Raw genomic sequence first — 15,046 nt, 5'->3', positions numbered from 1 at the left:
GGTTTTTGTTCCACAGGCTGCAGGATTGTAGTTCTTGCTTCTGCTGTCTGCCCTCTGGTGGATGAGGCTATCTAAGAGGCTTGTGCAAGTTTCCTGATGGGAGGGACTGGTGGTGTGGAGAGCTGACTCACTGATCTGTTCTTTGTCCCTGTAGTTTCTTTCACCTTTGCACGAATATCATATAAATGGAATTGTGCAGTCATAACCTTTGAGGCTGGGTTCTTTTCACTTAAGATAAGGTATTTGTGCATCAGCAGTTTGTTCCTTTTGTTGCAAACTGTATTCCATTCCCTAGTTTAGGAATATATTCTTTGTTTCCTATCTTAGTGAAAGATGAGGCAAAGTATTGTGGAGATCTTTCTTCCCCCTAATATTAATAAGTGCTTGAAACAGTCATTCTCTCTACCTTGTATAAAACCACTTATAGATACATCTTATTATTAAGTAGTGCTTTTTAAATTTTTTCAACTGCAGAATCAAATGGCTATTTAACAAGGGAGGGGATTGCAGAAATTTTGAAATGTGTCAGTTTGTTTTACGGGATATTGACTTCTTAAAAGTCATACTCTTTACATGTTGAATACTGTATACATTAATGTCTCTTATCTAGCATTTATTCTGAAATTAAGTGATGCTTACATATCAGATAGTTTTAGAAATAAAAAGTATGTATTTGTGACCTTTAGAACAGAACATTAAGTAGAAAACTTAACATTGGTTAAGTAGACATTTATTAAACAGTTTCAGTTCTGGGTAGATGGGGGATTGTGTGTATGTGTTAGGCAGAGGGCATTGATAAAGATACCAAGAGTTGAGGTGATGTCTCATGGTGGTTTTGATTGTTTCCCTGATGATTAGTGATGTTGAGCAACTTTTCACATACTTCTTGGCCATCTGTATGTCTTTGGAAAAATGGGTATTCAGAGCCTCTGCTCATTTTTTTATTGAATTTTTTTTGTTGTTACTGAGTTGTATGTGAGTGAGTTCTCTACATGTTTTGGATATGTACCTTATCAGATACCTGATTTGCAAACATTTTCTCCCATTCAATAGATTGCCTTTTCATTTTGTTGATGGTTTCCTTTGCTGTGCAGAAGTGTTTTCATTTGATACAGTTCCACTTACTTATTTTTGCTTTTGTTGCTTTTGTTTTTTGGAGTCAGATCCAAAAAATCGTCACCAAGACCTATGTCGAAGAGCTTACCATCTATGTTTTCTTCTAGGAGATTTGCGATTTCATATCTTCCATTCAAGTCTTTAATCCATTTTTTAATTTCCTTATGCTATAAGATAGTGGTCCAGTGTCATTCTTCTGTATGTGGCTGTCCACTTTTCCCAAAACCATTTATTAAAAGAGATTGTCCTTTCCCATTGTACAGTTGACCCTTGAATGGCATGGGTTTGAACTGCACAGGTCCACTTAGAGGTGGATATTTTCAGTAAATACGTGCTATAGTACTACACGATCCATGGTTGGTTGAATCCACCAATGCGGAACCATGGATTTGGAGGGCTGACTATAAAATTATATGCAGATTTTCAATTGTGCAGAGGGTCAGCACCCCTAACCCCCAAGGTGTTCAAGGGTCAACTTTTTATTCTTTGCTCATTTGACATAAATTAATTGACCATATATGCATTAGAATGTCAATTATCAAAAAGACAGAAATAGCAAGTGTTGGTGAGGATGTGAAGAAGAGGGAACCCTTGTGCACTATTGGGGGGAATGTAAGTTGGTTCAGCCATTGTGGAAATCAGTATGAAGATTCCTCGTACTGATTTTTTAATTTAATTAAAAATTAAAGAACTACCATATGATCCATCAACTCCACTTCTGGGTATTTATCCAAAGGAATAAAAGATGTATGCAACCCCTTGTTCATTGCAGCATTATTTACAATAACCAAGGCATAGAAGCAACCTAAGTGTTCATTGATGGATAAATGAATAAAGAAAATGTGCACACATATATAAATACATAAATAGAATATTATTTAGCCATAAAAAAGGAGATTTTGCCACTTGCAACAACATGGATGGAGCTTGAAGGCATTAAGCTAAGTGAAATAAGTCAAACAGAAGAAGACGAATACCTTATGATCTCAATTATATGTGGTATCTAAAGAAAAAAACCCAAACTCATAGATAAAGAGAGCAAATTGGTGGTTGCCAGAGGCAGGGTGGTGGGCAAAATGAGTGAAGGTGGTCAAAAGGTGTACAAACTTCCAGTTATAAAATAAATAAGTCCTGGGGATGTGATGTACAGCATGGTGACTATAATATTATAATAGTACTTATTGCATATTTGGAAGTTGCTAAAAGAGTAGATCTTAAAAGTTCTCTTCGCAAGAAGGAAAATTGTAACAACGTGTGGTGATGCATGTTAACTAGACTTATTAAGGTGATCATCTCACAGTATATGCAAATATTGAATCATGTTGTACAGTTGAAACAACAGGTATGTTGTTGTGACATAACAATGCTGTGTCAGTTATAGCTCAAAAAAAGTCTTTCAGTTTCATCATCATCGCAAGTACATTCATGGTTCTATGATGTGATATGCAATGAGTTGTCATTGTAAAATCAAATGATGGGCTTCCCTGGTGGCTCAGTGGTTGAGAGTCCGCCTGCTGATGCAGGGGACACGGGTTCGTGTCCCGGTCCGGGAAGATCCCACGTGCCGCGGAGCGGCTAGGCCCGTGAGCCATGGCCACTGAGCCTGCGCGTCCAGAGCCTGTGCTCCTCAACGGGAGAGGCCACAACAGTGAGAGGCCTGCGTACCGCAAAAAAAAAAAAAAATCAAATGATGTAAAAATTTTCCTTCTTTACAAGTTGTTTTTGTCAATCAGTTATGAGGAGTCTAAAAAATAAACATTATCAATATATGCAAACAGTATGTCAGAGGTCTGAAGTTCTGTATCTTTAGGAAAAAGAAAATAATAGCAGATCTGATCAGGACCAAAATATTCTGTGGAGATCAATAAAAATTGCTTAGAAGTTTTTCGCTTTGTTTCTTTCAGAAAACCCTAAAGTTTTGAGATGTAGTATTTTCCTTGGTGTAAACTGAAGAATTGTACCATAAAGAATGAGGGAAAAATACAACATTTCATAAAAATTTTAAGGTATAATCATTTTTCAAAACCTGATAAAGTAGGTGATACTTCTTAGGTAGAATAGGGTTGGAGAAAAAATGATACTGTTAGTTCTTGCCCTTAAGGAGCACAGTCTAGAGAATCAGACACCCAATAGAAAGTTCATCACAGTCGTTGATAATGGTCCTCTGTGTTAGCATATGGTTGTTGAGAGGCCAAGTAAGCATTTCCTTCCCAGAGAGGAGGCCTGAGCTGAGCCCTGAAGGACTTGGCCGCGGGGAGAGGAGGAAGGTGAAGCATCACTAGAGAATGTGGTGTATTCAGGGAATCCCAGAGGTCGTGCATGACTGGAATTATGGGGTACATGTCAGGGAGAAGTGGGAAAGGAAGCTGGAAAGATAGGGCATAAAGGGCTTGGCATGGATTTTATCCTGAAGGAAATTGGGCACTTGAAAGAAAACAGGAAAGACCTAGGACTATTTGCCAGTGTGCTTACTATCCCTTGGTTGCTCTTACCCCCTCCCATTTTTCTATCTAGATTTGGAGAGGGTAGGGGGAGAAATGGGGGCTGTTACTTTCTCCATCAGGTTTATGAAACTCCTTATTGTTCCTGCCCTCCCTTTCTGACTCCCAGCCTCCCAGCCGGTGGGGAACCTGTACACCTAGTAAGATTGTCTGTAAATAAGATTTCATACAATCTGAGTGAGAGAGATGATGTTTAGCAACTGGGCCTTTATTATATCTAATCTACTTTGGTTGTTGAGATGATTTTTCTGTAAGTTTTTTTTCTTTTGGTGGCGGTATGGGTGGTGGTTCCTAGAATTTAGGTTATTGAATGAGTTTTTTTCCCTACTAAGTAAGGTGTAACCATAAAATTGTTTTTGTGGAACTCTAAACATAAACATAACAGCTAGTAGAGAGTTGCTGTTTGGTCTACATAGGCTGTCTCAAGGACATTGTCTGTACTTTGCTGTGAGGCGAATGAAGGACTTCTACAAGTGGAAATTGGCTGTAAATTTAACAGTTTAGTCACCCTGGCTTTGGGGGATGAGCCAGTGTATTAGGGCAGAGGGTTAACTTGGAACATTTTCTGGCTCACTGCTGGCCTGTGTAGTGACTTTGCGCAAACGACAGAATGGCGCTTCCCTTGGTGGCGCGGCCCCAGGAGGCAGGCAGATGGCGCTGCTGCCAGCTTTGCAGCCCTGCAGAGGCGCCTCTCTTTGCTAGTGGAGCAGGGGCTTAATTTAGCTCTTTCTGGCCGCCTTGGCCAGGCACAGTCTAGAAAACTGTACTCAGCAGCTCTGGACATTTTGGGCTTATCAAGGGATGGAGGATTTGCCGTGTGCTTGCCTGACTGATCTTTACTTACTGGGCAGGGACAGATTTTAAGGCAGAGCCTGTTAGCTCGCCCTGCAGCAGGCCCCAGTTTTCATCATTGTGAACTTTGCTTCACACCTGTAGCTGATAGTTGTGCGGAGGATAATGGTAAGAGGTGGTGTGACTCAATCTTGACTGTTAAAGAAGACCGTTCTCATCCTTTATGTTCTTCATGTCTTTGCTGTTCATCCATTTAATAGTCACGGGAAGAAAGGAGAGAGGTACATCAAATGTCAGTATGGTTTTTAAATCTGTAGTTGTGGTCGTCAGAGAACAGGTAGAAATAAAAGTTTTAAGCTGTCTGGTTGTTTTGACTCTTCCAAATTAACACTCAGAATTTCCCCACGCCAAAAAAAGAGTCTATTATAAGTCTCTTATCCCCCCAAGATTGCTTCCTTACCTCGAGAAATAGTTGGCCATAATTATTACAGTAAACTGGAGTTGAAATCCTTGCCCTTGGGAGCATTAATTTACTGCATAGTATAGTAACTGTGGTTCCTGAGGACAGGAGGCATCCATAAAGCTAAATAGTATAGTGTTTTTCCAAGGCAGAAAACTATGTAATATGTTTTATAGATTTGTTTACCCAATATGTACTATTTGGGTACATATTGAGTTAATTTTATGTGTTATTTTTTGTTAAACTATTTAAAATCCTCAGTTGCATTAGCCATATTTCATGTGCTCAGCCATGTGTGGTAGTGGCTGCCATATTGGACAGTGCAAACAGAGAACATTTGTATCATCACAGAAAGTTCTGTTGCTCAGCGCGGCTTCAAGGTGGTGTTGGAGGTGGAGTGTCTTAGCATCATTTGCATATGGCCACCTATTTTCCTGTTTTCAGTATGGTAACTAAGCCAGAAAGACATACTGTTTACCTCCTCCAGAGAATAACCTCCATAATTCCAGGGAGTGGGGTGGCGGCAGAGTGGAGTTCAGGAGGGGATCTAGGGACCTAAATGCTTCTCAAACTAATTTCATTCATTCTTATTTGAACTCTCAGTGGCGTTTTGGTAGGGAGATAAATTAAATGTATGTATTCTGCCTCCCATCTTGACACAGGATCTGTGAGGTTCTTAAATCTTACATGTAAAAATGTCCCTGAAGTACTTGTCACTCTCATTTTATTTGTTGTGTGAACATTATTGCTCAGAGGCACCAGCTGTAGTAGCCAAAAGCCTAAATATCCTGTAGTCAGTAATTTTCTGATTCTCTTGGCCCTTGTGCAAGGCATGGTGTAAATAAAGGATAATTGTGAACCCATTTTTAAACTCCTCAACTCCTTTGATTAGCAGTTATGGTGGGTGTTTAAGTGTTGGTAGGTTGAGAAAGGACCTAATAAATGCCATTTTTTTCTGCCAGCTGTTTGTAAATTTGAAACTGTATTGTCTGTTATGCAGTATTCTACTTTCAAATGTTTCAGACTCTCAGCTTAGAAAAATAATTTTTTTTTAATTAATAATTTTCTGAGGCAAAACAATAGCTTTCATTCCTGTTTTCTCCAATGCGGATTGGGTTAAGTGTAGTTGGCATCAGTTATGGAGCCAGTCAGGCGTCCTACTTGAGTTTGGTAGTATAGACATAGACCACTGTTTCTGAAGTTTTGTTGAAAGGTAGGCTGCTGTAAGCCATCACATTTCGTTTTTGGCCTGGTTCCGTTGTCTACAATAATTGAATCAGAAAACGTGAGCTTCTTTCAAAGATTACCACCCTTACTCTAGAAGTGGAGAGAGTTGATGTTTTAACTTTAAAATACCGTGTTTCATAGTCTTTGTAGCTTTTACTTCCCTCTGTTTGTGAGTAGTAACTTTATTTAAAGAAGCATACAGTGGGTGAATGTTGAATATAAAGACAGTGCCTCCGTGTACAGTATGCTTTTAATCTCTGAATCAGTGTTTTACACAAGCTCTGCCAGAGGAGACTCGGGTTTGAGATCCATTATGCTTCAGGAACAAGTTAAAACTGGTAGTCACGTGAGATAAAATACAGTGAAGAATCATTTAACAGCATTAACAGGAACTATTTTAACATGGGGGTGGAGTTCTAAAAGCAACTGTTATTCTCCAGTGGTCACCGGTACAGAGCAGAGAGAAACTGAAGTCGTGGATAACATATCTTTTTAAGGTAATCACAAGGCTCTTGTAATAGCAATCTATTTTTGCTCTCAAGATTTTCTTTCCCAACAGTGCAGCAGATTTTGGTCCTATTTCAGAGTATCCTTTAATGGCCTTTATTGTTAAAACTTTGCAGTTGAATATAAATAACTCTTTAGAAATAAATTTTAAATTGCAACTGAATTTGGTTTTGCTTTAAAAAAATAAACTTTGGATTTCTTGACAGCTGAGCAGTTAAAATGTTAATTAACATTTTAGAGAAATACTGAAAACTGAGACTTATGGGAGAGGATCTTTTCTATTAGGTAAAAAACACAGTGAACAAATGATTCTGAATATTAGTGTTACAACTGTTTTTAAGAGATTCATTGAAATGTCTCTGTGATAACAAATCCACAGAATTTAATACTCACAGGAATTCTTAACCATCATGATAGATGAACTGTATTTCAGTATAATTGGCTTCTTTTTTAATGCTGAATCTTTTATTTTGATTGAAATACCATGTTGAGAAAGGACCCATACATAGGCTTTACCAGGGGTCTGTGGCCCAAAAAATGCTTTGACTTTGGGCCTATTAATTTTTATAATGTACTCTATCACTATTGCTTCATTATAAAAGTTAAACTTGTAGGCAAAGAAGTAAAATAGCAATGAGCTAAGATTTTAATGTTTCTGGAAATTTTAGAGCAACAGTTTAGTGATTGTCACCTGGAGCTGATTGGAAATGCAGAATCTCAGACTCTACCCCAGGTATTCTGAATCAGAATCTGCAAAATCTGCATTTTAACAGGATCCCCAGGTGATCCTACTGACCTGGTGCATGCCCCTAAGTAAATCAGTTGAAGGAACTCATTTACTCAGGAGATGTTAAATGACACGCCCGAGGTGACACAGCTGGTTAGTGGGGAAGCTTGGGTGGAGCTGTTGCTCTCATAATTCTGGTGCTTTAATTTCAAGTTATCTGCTTTTGGCCTCTAAAAAGTTAATAAACTGTAGTTACTTAAGGGTTAGTTTATCTTTTTTCCATCCCACTAGTCTGTATCCCAGGCTTTCCCGTTCACCCCCCAGAGTCAGAGGTGGAAGAAGAGCCCTGCTGGTGCCCGTGAGCCGGTGGAGGGGCAGTGGCAGAGGCGCCGGGCTGGAGGAGCGGTGTCCCCTGCCTTCCCAGTCTGCCCTCGCGGTTTTATTTTAGTCCAGCTTTATAAAAATCATTATCAAGAGTCTAGGCACCAGTTGTTTAATCTTCCATATCAAGTGTATTCCAAGTATATACTAAGTAAATCAAGGTCTGACAAATTCAAGCATATTTTATTCATTACAATTGAATCTAATGTACATGTTGCCTCTTGCATGTTTTAAATTACTTTCAAGGGCAAAAGTTAGTATTACAGTGTTACTAGTCGTAAAGAAATCGTACTTGTCTAACATCGAAGCCCCGAAAGCCACCACAGTGGGAAGATGAGAGAAAATGAGCATTTGGTGATATCAGTCAGCCTCCTGGTCACTGACCTGAACACTTGATTCTGTCTGCTTCCTCGCTGTCTTCCCTTCCCAGCCAGCGGCTGTGGAGCACAGGGGATGTCCTCACCACCTCTTCCTTGTACTGTGCCTGCCACGCTGGTGGAGGCCTCATGGCCCCGGCCTTGCTGACCGCAGTGGCCTTTAGGTGGTCTCCTTGCCCCAGTCTCCTCCTGTCCTGGCTCTCTCATGCATGGCTTCGTGTATTTTCCAAAAAATACCCAGTGCCTCCAGACTCCTGGGCCTGCCATTGGTGGCCTCTCCCCCGAACCCAGTCCATATCCTGGTTTTCTCCTCTCATACTGGACAAACTACGTTCTGTTTGTCAGGACCTGTCTTTTCATCCTTTCAGCCCCCTTATTTTGGAGTGCTTTAAGTCACCTTCCAGGCAAAACTCTCCTGATTTACCCGCGTCGCCTCCCTGCCCCCAGTTTGATCTCTACCTTCTTTAGACGCCCTTCTGTTGGAGTTTATCAAGGAATAATGAATGTTTTACCAAGTATTGAAGCACTATATGTGCTCTTTATCTTCTCCACTAATCAGTACACTTCCTTGAGGGTCTGATTTATCCTTGATTTCCTCAAGGGAACGCAAAAGTGAACAAGACAGACATATAGTCTTAAGGAGCTTACTGCCCCTTTGGGGAGACAGTCAAGTAATCTTGAAGGTAGGACATCGAGACTGTGGTAAGTGCTATGGGCTAGAGGCATATGATCTCATGGAAGCGCGTGATAGTGGTTTTGACCCAAACAACTTGTTTTCCAAGTGAGAATTGATCTGAGGTGTAAAGAGTGAATGAGGCCCAGTGAGCAGAGGCCCCGAGCCCGGAGGGAGCCTGAATGCAGACAACTGACAGAAGGCCGGTAGTGAGCTTCCTGAACTTCCGAGCACGGGTGCTGTAAGGTAGGGCTGCAGAGGTGGGTGGGGCCGGATCACACCTGCCAAAGAGTTACTGCCATTTCACCCGCAGATCAGTGGAAAGCCGCCACCGAAGTGTTTTACGCACGATGATGGGATTCCTGTTCCAGATCTGTGGCTGCAGTGCAGAGAGTGGAGGGGATCACAGGGGGCGTGAGCAGTCTGTTGTGTTTGGGGTGACAAATTAAACGCCAAATATCAGTGGCCTAATGATAGAGTAAAGGTTTATCTCTATTGTGCAGTGCAGTGGGGTTGGGCAGGCCTCTTCTGTCTTGAGGTGTGTCTGCCACAGTCATCTTTGCAGAGGAAGGCAGAGCTTGAAGATCAGCTTTAAAGGGCCACGGCTGGCAGTACTTTCTGTCACGGTGCCCACGTCTCACCGAGCAGGGCTCAGTCTTGTGGCCCCAGCTGAGCTTGCGAGGAAGGCTGGAGAACGTGGTCTTCCTGGGTGCACGCATGTCCTCGTCTCCCTCCCCTGCAGTGACCTGAGAAGGTTACTGGCACAGTTCTGGTAATAGGCAGTGGTAGCTTGGGCTGGGAGAATGGCAACAGAAATGGGGAGAAATGAATATCTTGGAGAAAAACTTGGAAATTCAAAGGGCTAAGTGAGGTGAGGGTAGAGGATTGTTGAGGATGTCTCTTAGGTTTGGGGCTTATATGAAACTGGGATGGTGGTGTGTACTGGGAAAGGAAGACTGATGAGAAGGAGACCAACCTGTATCTGATTTTGGACATGCTGAGCATCAGATCCCTTTGAAACATCCAGCTGCAGATGTTAGATAGGCAATTGGGTGTAAAAGCTGTGAGCTCAGAAAGGTAGAAGTCTGAACAATGTGCGAGTCATTTGGATTAGGTGATAGAAACCTCAAGCGTGGATACCTCGGGAGAATGCAGAGTCCTTCTTTTCCACCACCACCGCCATCAGCATCTGCTTTCTGCCAGATTGCTCAACCGTTGCCTCTCTGACCCACTGAACCTGTGGGGTCCTCGGATCCCTTTGCTGGTCCTTAGGGGATTCCCTTTGGAGCGCCCCATCATAGCTATTCTAAATCTTTACCCTCCCTCTTCCTATTTTAGAGGAATAAAGGCTTAGTCTTTCCTAAGACTGACTCCTCCATCTGTGCCCTGCATCTCATCAGTCTCGTTAGCATTCTGTGTTGTTTGAGTGGTTAAGTATCCTCTGGAGCCAAATTGCCTGAGTTCAAACCTCAGTTCTTCTGTCAGTTTCTGTGTGACCCTGGCCAAGTTACTTAATCTTTCTATGCCTCAATTTCCCTGTCTGTAGGATGCAAACAGTAATAGTAGCTAGCTCATAGAATGGTGATTTAGAAGTGTGTGACAATAGAAATACTCAGTATTTTTTTCTTTTTCTTTAGTGGTTGGCTTTCTTTCTCTTGTTCCTTCAAGCTCTTAAACTGTTAGTGTGGCCGCATCTCCCCAGTGGAAGACAACTTCCATGCATTGGAAGTCAGCGTTCGGTCCTCCCCTTCCCTTCGCCATCAGCCATCCTGTCTGCTGTACCTCAGTTCCCTGTGCATCCCCAGCCCACTGCCCTGGCCTCCTGCCCATCCCTCTGTCTCCTGAAATGCTCAGAGGCCCAGTCGTCAAGCCCAGTGGTCTGTTTCCAGTCATTCTTGAACTTTACAGTTTCTGGTATTGCTGACCTCCCTTCTGGAAATATTTTCCCTTGGCTTCCACGGATGGTCTTTTCCCCCTTCTTACTTTTTCTTCTTAGCCTTCTGATAATTTCTTCTTAATTCCATTGACTTGTTTGTCTTTTGCTACTTAATGTTGATATACCTCCGTGGTATTGACTTTGGTCCAAAATACCAATTAAGTGGAGACTTCCTATTAGATTTGTGCTGTTTCCAGTTACTAACTGGTCATCTTCACCTAGATGTCTTGCACATTCTTCAAGATTAACGTGTTAAACTGTGCCCATCCTCCCCCTTCTGTTTATCCATCAGTCTTTCTAGTCACCAGTCTGGAGAATCCATCCAGGGTCGTCTTTGATGCTCTTCCTTCCTGTTTCACTCAGCTGTATTGGCTCTGCTTTGAAATGTCCTTGGATTTGTTTTTGTTTTCAGCAGCACTGCTGTAGTTCAGAGCTTTCTCTGGAAATTGGCAGTTGCCTCAGAAGTGGTCTTCCTGCTTCCAGTGTCTTCGCCAGTTTCTCCTTCACAGTCTTCGGTGTTAGTTTCCTCAAGCATAAATGTCTGTAGTATTCCCCTCATCAGAAACCTCCATATTCCTCATTTCAGATAGAAAAAAGCCAAAATTCCTCCTTACTGAGGCTTTTAAGGTGCCTGTAAGTTACAGCCAGATTTGGCTGAGGTTAGTTGTATTATGATTGCAGGATACACATTTACTTTCTGTTTTCAATTACTGATATGTAATTAATTTAATTTCCAAGTCAGAATTGAGTATTGTTTGAAATACTTCACTTAGATATTGACAGATACATTCAAATATTAATTGGTTGGATTCAAGGCTTCAAATGTTTCCTACATGCTTTTAAAGATGGGTCAGTCAAATGTGATTTACAGATCACCGTTATGGACTAGGGAGTTAGAGGAATTAGGGTCTGTTTCTAATTCCTTGTTAATTTTTGTCACTTTGAACATTTTATTCATCTTTATTCAAAAAATCAAAATAAAGATTCTTAACTTGTTTTCCATAGATGAACTGTGAAGATCAGAACAATACTACTCCTAAAGCAGTAAAAGAAGGTTTAAGGTAGTATTTTTTTAAAATGGGAAAGCGGTAAGATTGTGTAACTTTGGAGGTAGTTTTCTAGCCTTAATTTTCTATATATTCCTCTTTGTTAGAGTAAAATGTTCATTTAGGATTAGATTAGGTAGGATTGAAGTGGATTATGATTAGATGTAGATTAGATTAGATGGGATTGAGGTGAGCTCTTTTAATGAATGAGATGTTAAGTGGCCCAGTTACCTTAATACTAAGTAACTGCTAGGATCTTTGTGTATTTTAACCCCCAGAATTCTTACATGCATTTTTAAGTAACAACTTTATTGAGATATAATTCACATATCAGAAAGTACAGTTCGCTGATTTTCACTATGTTTCCAGAGTTGTGCATCCATCACCACTGTCAAATTCCAGAACATTCCATCACTCCAAAAAGATGCCCGTCCCATTAGTAATCACTCTGCATTCCCTCTCCCCTTTGCCACTGGAAACCACTAACCTGCTTCCTGTCCGTGGATTTGACTCTTCTGAACATTTCAGGGAATAGACTTGTGAGCAATGTGGCCTCGTATGTCTGATCCTTTACTTAGCATGGTGCTTTTCAAGGTTCATGTGTCGTGTAGCGGGTATCAACACCTCATTCTGTTATGGCTGAATAATATTCCATTGTATGGATATGTCACATTTTGTTTATTCATCAGTTGATAAACATTGGGTTCTTTCTACTTTTTGGCGGTTAGAAATAATGCTGCTATGAACTTTCACGCACAGGTTTTTGTATGGACATACGTTTTCGTTTCTCCTGTGTCTACACCGAGGAGTGGTGTTGCTGTGTGTTAACTCCATGTTTAATGTTTTGAGGAGCTGCAGGATGGTTTCCTGAAGCTGCTGCACCGTTGTTGCAGTTCTTTCAGCAACATTTAAGGGCCCTAGTTTCTCAACAGCCTCACCAACATTTGTTTCTGTCCACAGCCATCCCAGTGGGTGTGAAGTAGTTTTTCATCGTGGTGTTGATGTGCACTTACCTCATGACTAATGGTGCTGAGCGTTTTTTCCAAGTGCTTCTTGACCGTTTTTTAAAAAAATCTTCTTTGGGTAAATGTCTATTCAAATTGCTTGCCCATTTTTAAATTGGGTTGTCTTTTTTATTGTTGTTACAGGTTTCTTTATATATTCTGGATACAAGTTTCTTATTGGATATACGATTTGCAAATATTTTTTCCTAGTGTGCAGGTTATTTTTTCATCTCACACGCATTTATATTTAATCAAATGATGTGATGTTAATTTTGGGTATCATTCACATTTTGGCATTGTTTAGTATTTAAATTCTATTAAGTTTATAATTCTTGCTTTAGAAAAGCTAGCATGCAAACCAAAGTAGTTAATGAAGCATAAAAAATTATAAAGTTAATGGAAATGGCACATTCTTTAAAGAAGATGAAAAGATCAAAAAGTGATTTTAGATCTTTGGTTATCAAGAGCTTATGTAACCGCTTCTTCATTTTGGAATAGGAAGCATAACATGGTAAAAGGTTATTTTCTGTAGTCAGTATAATCCTAAATTAAGCTGTCCTCTTTGTTATAGCAGTAAATATTTATTTATATTTAATCGAGATATAATGGACATATAACATTATGTAAGCTTAGGGTTTACAAGGTGTTGATTTTTGATTCATTTATATATTGCAATATGATTACCACCATAGGTTAGCTAACAGTTCTATCACATCACATAATTATCATTGCTTTTCTTGTGGTGGGAACGATTAAGATCTAGTCTCCTAGCAATCTCATTTATTCGAATTTTAATTTAAAACTTGGAGATTTTATAAATGAAATTTTACAGGTATGTGACTGATATGTTACTGGATATTAATCATATAATTTTGACATGTGAGTAGAACAAAGACCTTTCAGTTCTTTTATTAGTGAAGGATGTGCCGTAGGAGTGGACTTTTCCCAACCCAGCCACTCTGACCATCTATTACTCGTTATGAAAAGAATTTCGGGTATTATTAACACCCAAACTGGGGAGATGACTGCCCCAGTCAGGGCTCTGAGCAACCTGTATAAGAAGAAACTAATTCAGCACCCCAGGAAGCACTGTTTTCCAGGTTTCAGGGTTGGAGGAGCTGCTGTAGCTGAATCTTCCCTTACTCCCGCATAATAGTGATGCATGGCTTAGATATGTAATCTTTTTAAAAGTTTAATGGCTGAAGTTAGTGTTTGCAGCTCAGATTTTCTAGTCTTCCTATTAGATGGTAAATACACCTTAAAAAATTTAAGTGTATGCCAGTCTATAAACCAAAAGTTACGTAGTGTTTTGTATTTGGCATGATAAAAACTGTAAGCCTCCTTATGATTTTTTTCCCCTTCTCATTCTAGGCCTCAGGAGTGCAAGTTGCTGATGAAGTATGTCGCATTTTTTATGACATGAAAGTTCGGAAGTGCTCCACACCAGAAGAAATCAAGAAAAGAAAGAAAGCTGTCATTTTTTGTCTCAGTGCAGACAAAAAGTGCATCATTGTAGAAGAAGGCAAAGAGATCTTGGTTGGAGATATTGGTGTAACCATAACTGATCCTTTCAAGCATTTTGTGGGAATGCTTCCTGAAAAAGATTGTCGCTATGCTTTGTATGATGCAAGCTTCGAAACAAAAGAATCCAGAAAAGAGGAGTTGATGTTTTTTTTGTGGTAAGCATTGTTAGAAATATTGAACCTTTGTAAATCTCAGAGTTTAATCTCTTATTGTTAGCTTAGCACCTCACCAGAGTCTTCTCCAACACGCCCTGCCAGGAACCAGCCTCCCGCTTCACTTGTGCCTCTGTGGCTTGCTGCCTTTGAAGTTGGTGCTGGCGTGGCCTCCAGGTGGAATTTGCTCTGCATTCACACTGTCCAGTAGGGTAGCTACTAGCCTCTTGGGGCTTTTGAAATTAAAGTCTGAAGTTCAGTTTCTCAGTTGAATCACCACATTTCAAATGCTCAGTAGCCACATGTGACTAGTGGCTACCTTTTTAGGTAGCACAGCACCAATACAGAACATTTCCTTCGCTGCAGAAAGCTCTATTTATTGGACACCGTTGTTGTAAATAGTGAAACTGTGCTATAAAGTGATTTACATGGCCTTAAGAGGCTGTTTAAATTAGTTATTCTGGTCTTTTCAAGTAAGTTCATATTTGAGATTAAGCTTGACTTAAAAGTCACCCTATATTCCTCATTTAATTGTATGTAGTACATTCCTTGATATGGAATTCTTACACAGTGAGAATCTTCTCTGGCTTCCAAGGGGAAGGGGGAAGTGGTAACAGCCTCTG

General features: G+C 40.3%; 1 protein-coding gene across 1 annotated transcript in view; it reads left to right on the top strand.

The window, feature by feature from the left end:
* The window catches only part of DSTN (destrin, actin depolymerizing factor), a 36,820-nt gene that overhangs the window by 16,626 nt on the left and 5,148 nt on the right, over positions 1-15,046 (top strand). The window contains exon 2 of the mRNA XM_024123391.3: positions 14,119-14,426. Within this exon, the coding sequence (XP_023979159.1) occupies positions 14,119-14,426 (308 nt within the window). The remainder of the gene's footprint in view (positions 1-14,118; positions 14,427-15,046) is intronic.

Source organism: Physeter macrocephalus, chromosome 14 (assembly GCF_002837175.3).
Source record: "Physeter macrocephalus isolate SW-GA chromosome 14, ASM283717v5, whole genome shotgun sequence".
In the NCBI taxonomy this organism is placed as follows: Eukaryota; Metazoa; Chordata; class Mammalia; order Artiodactyla; family Physeteridae; genus Physeter; species Physeter macrocephalus.
The sequence above is the reverse complement of the archived record's forward strand: the minus strand, read 5'-3'. Positions and strand labels throughout refer to the sequence as shown.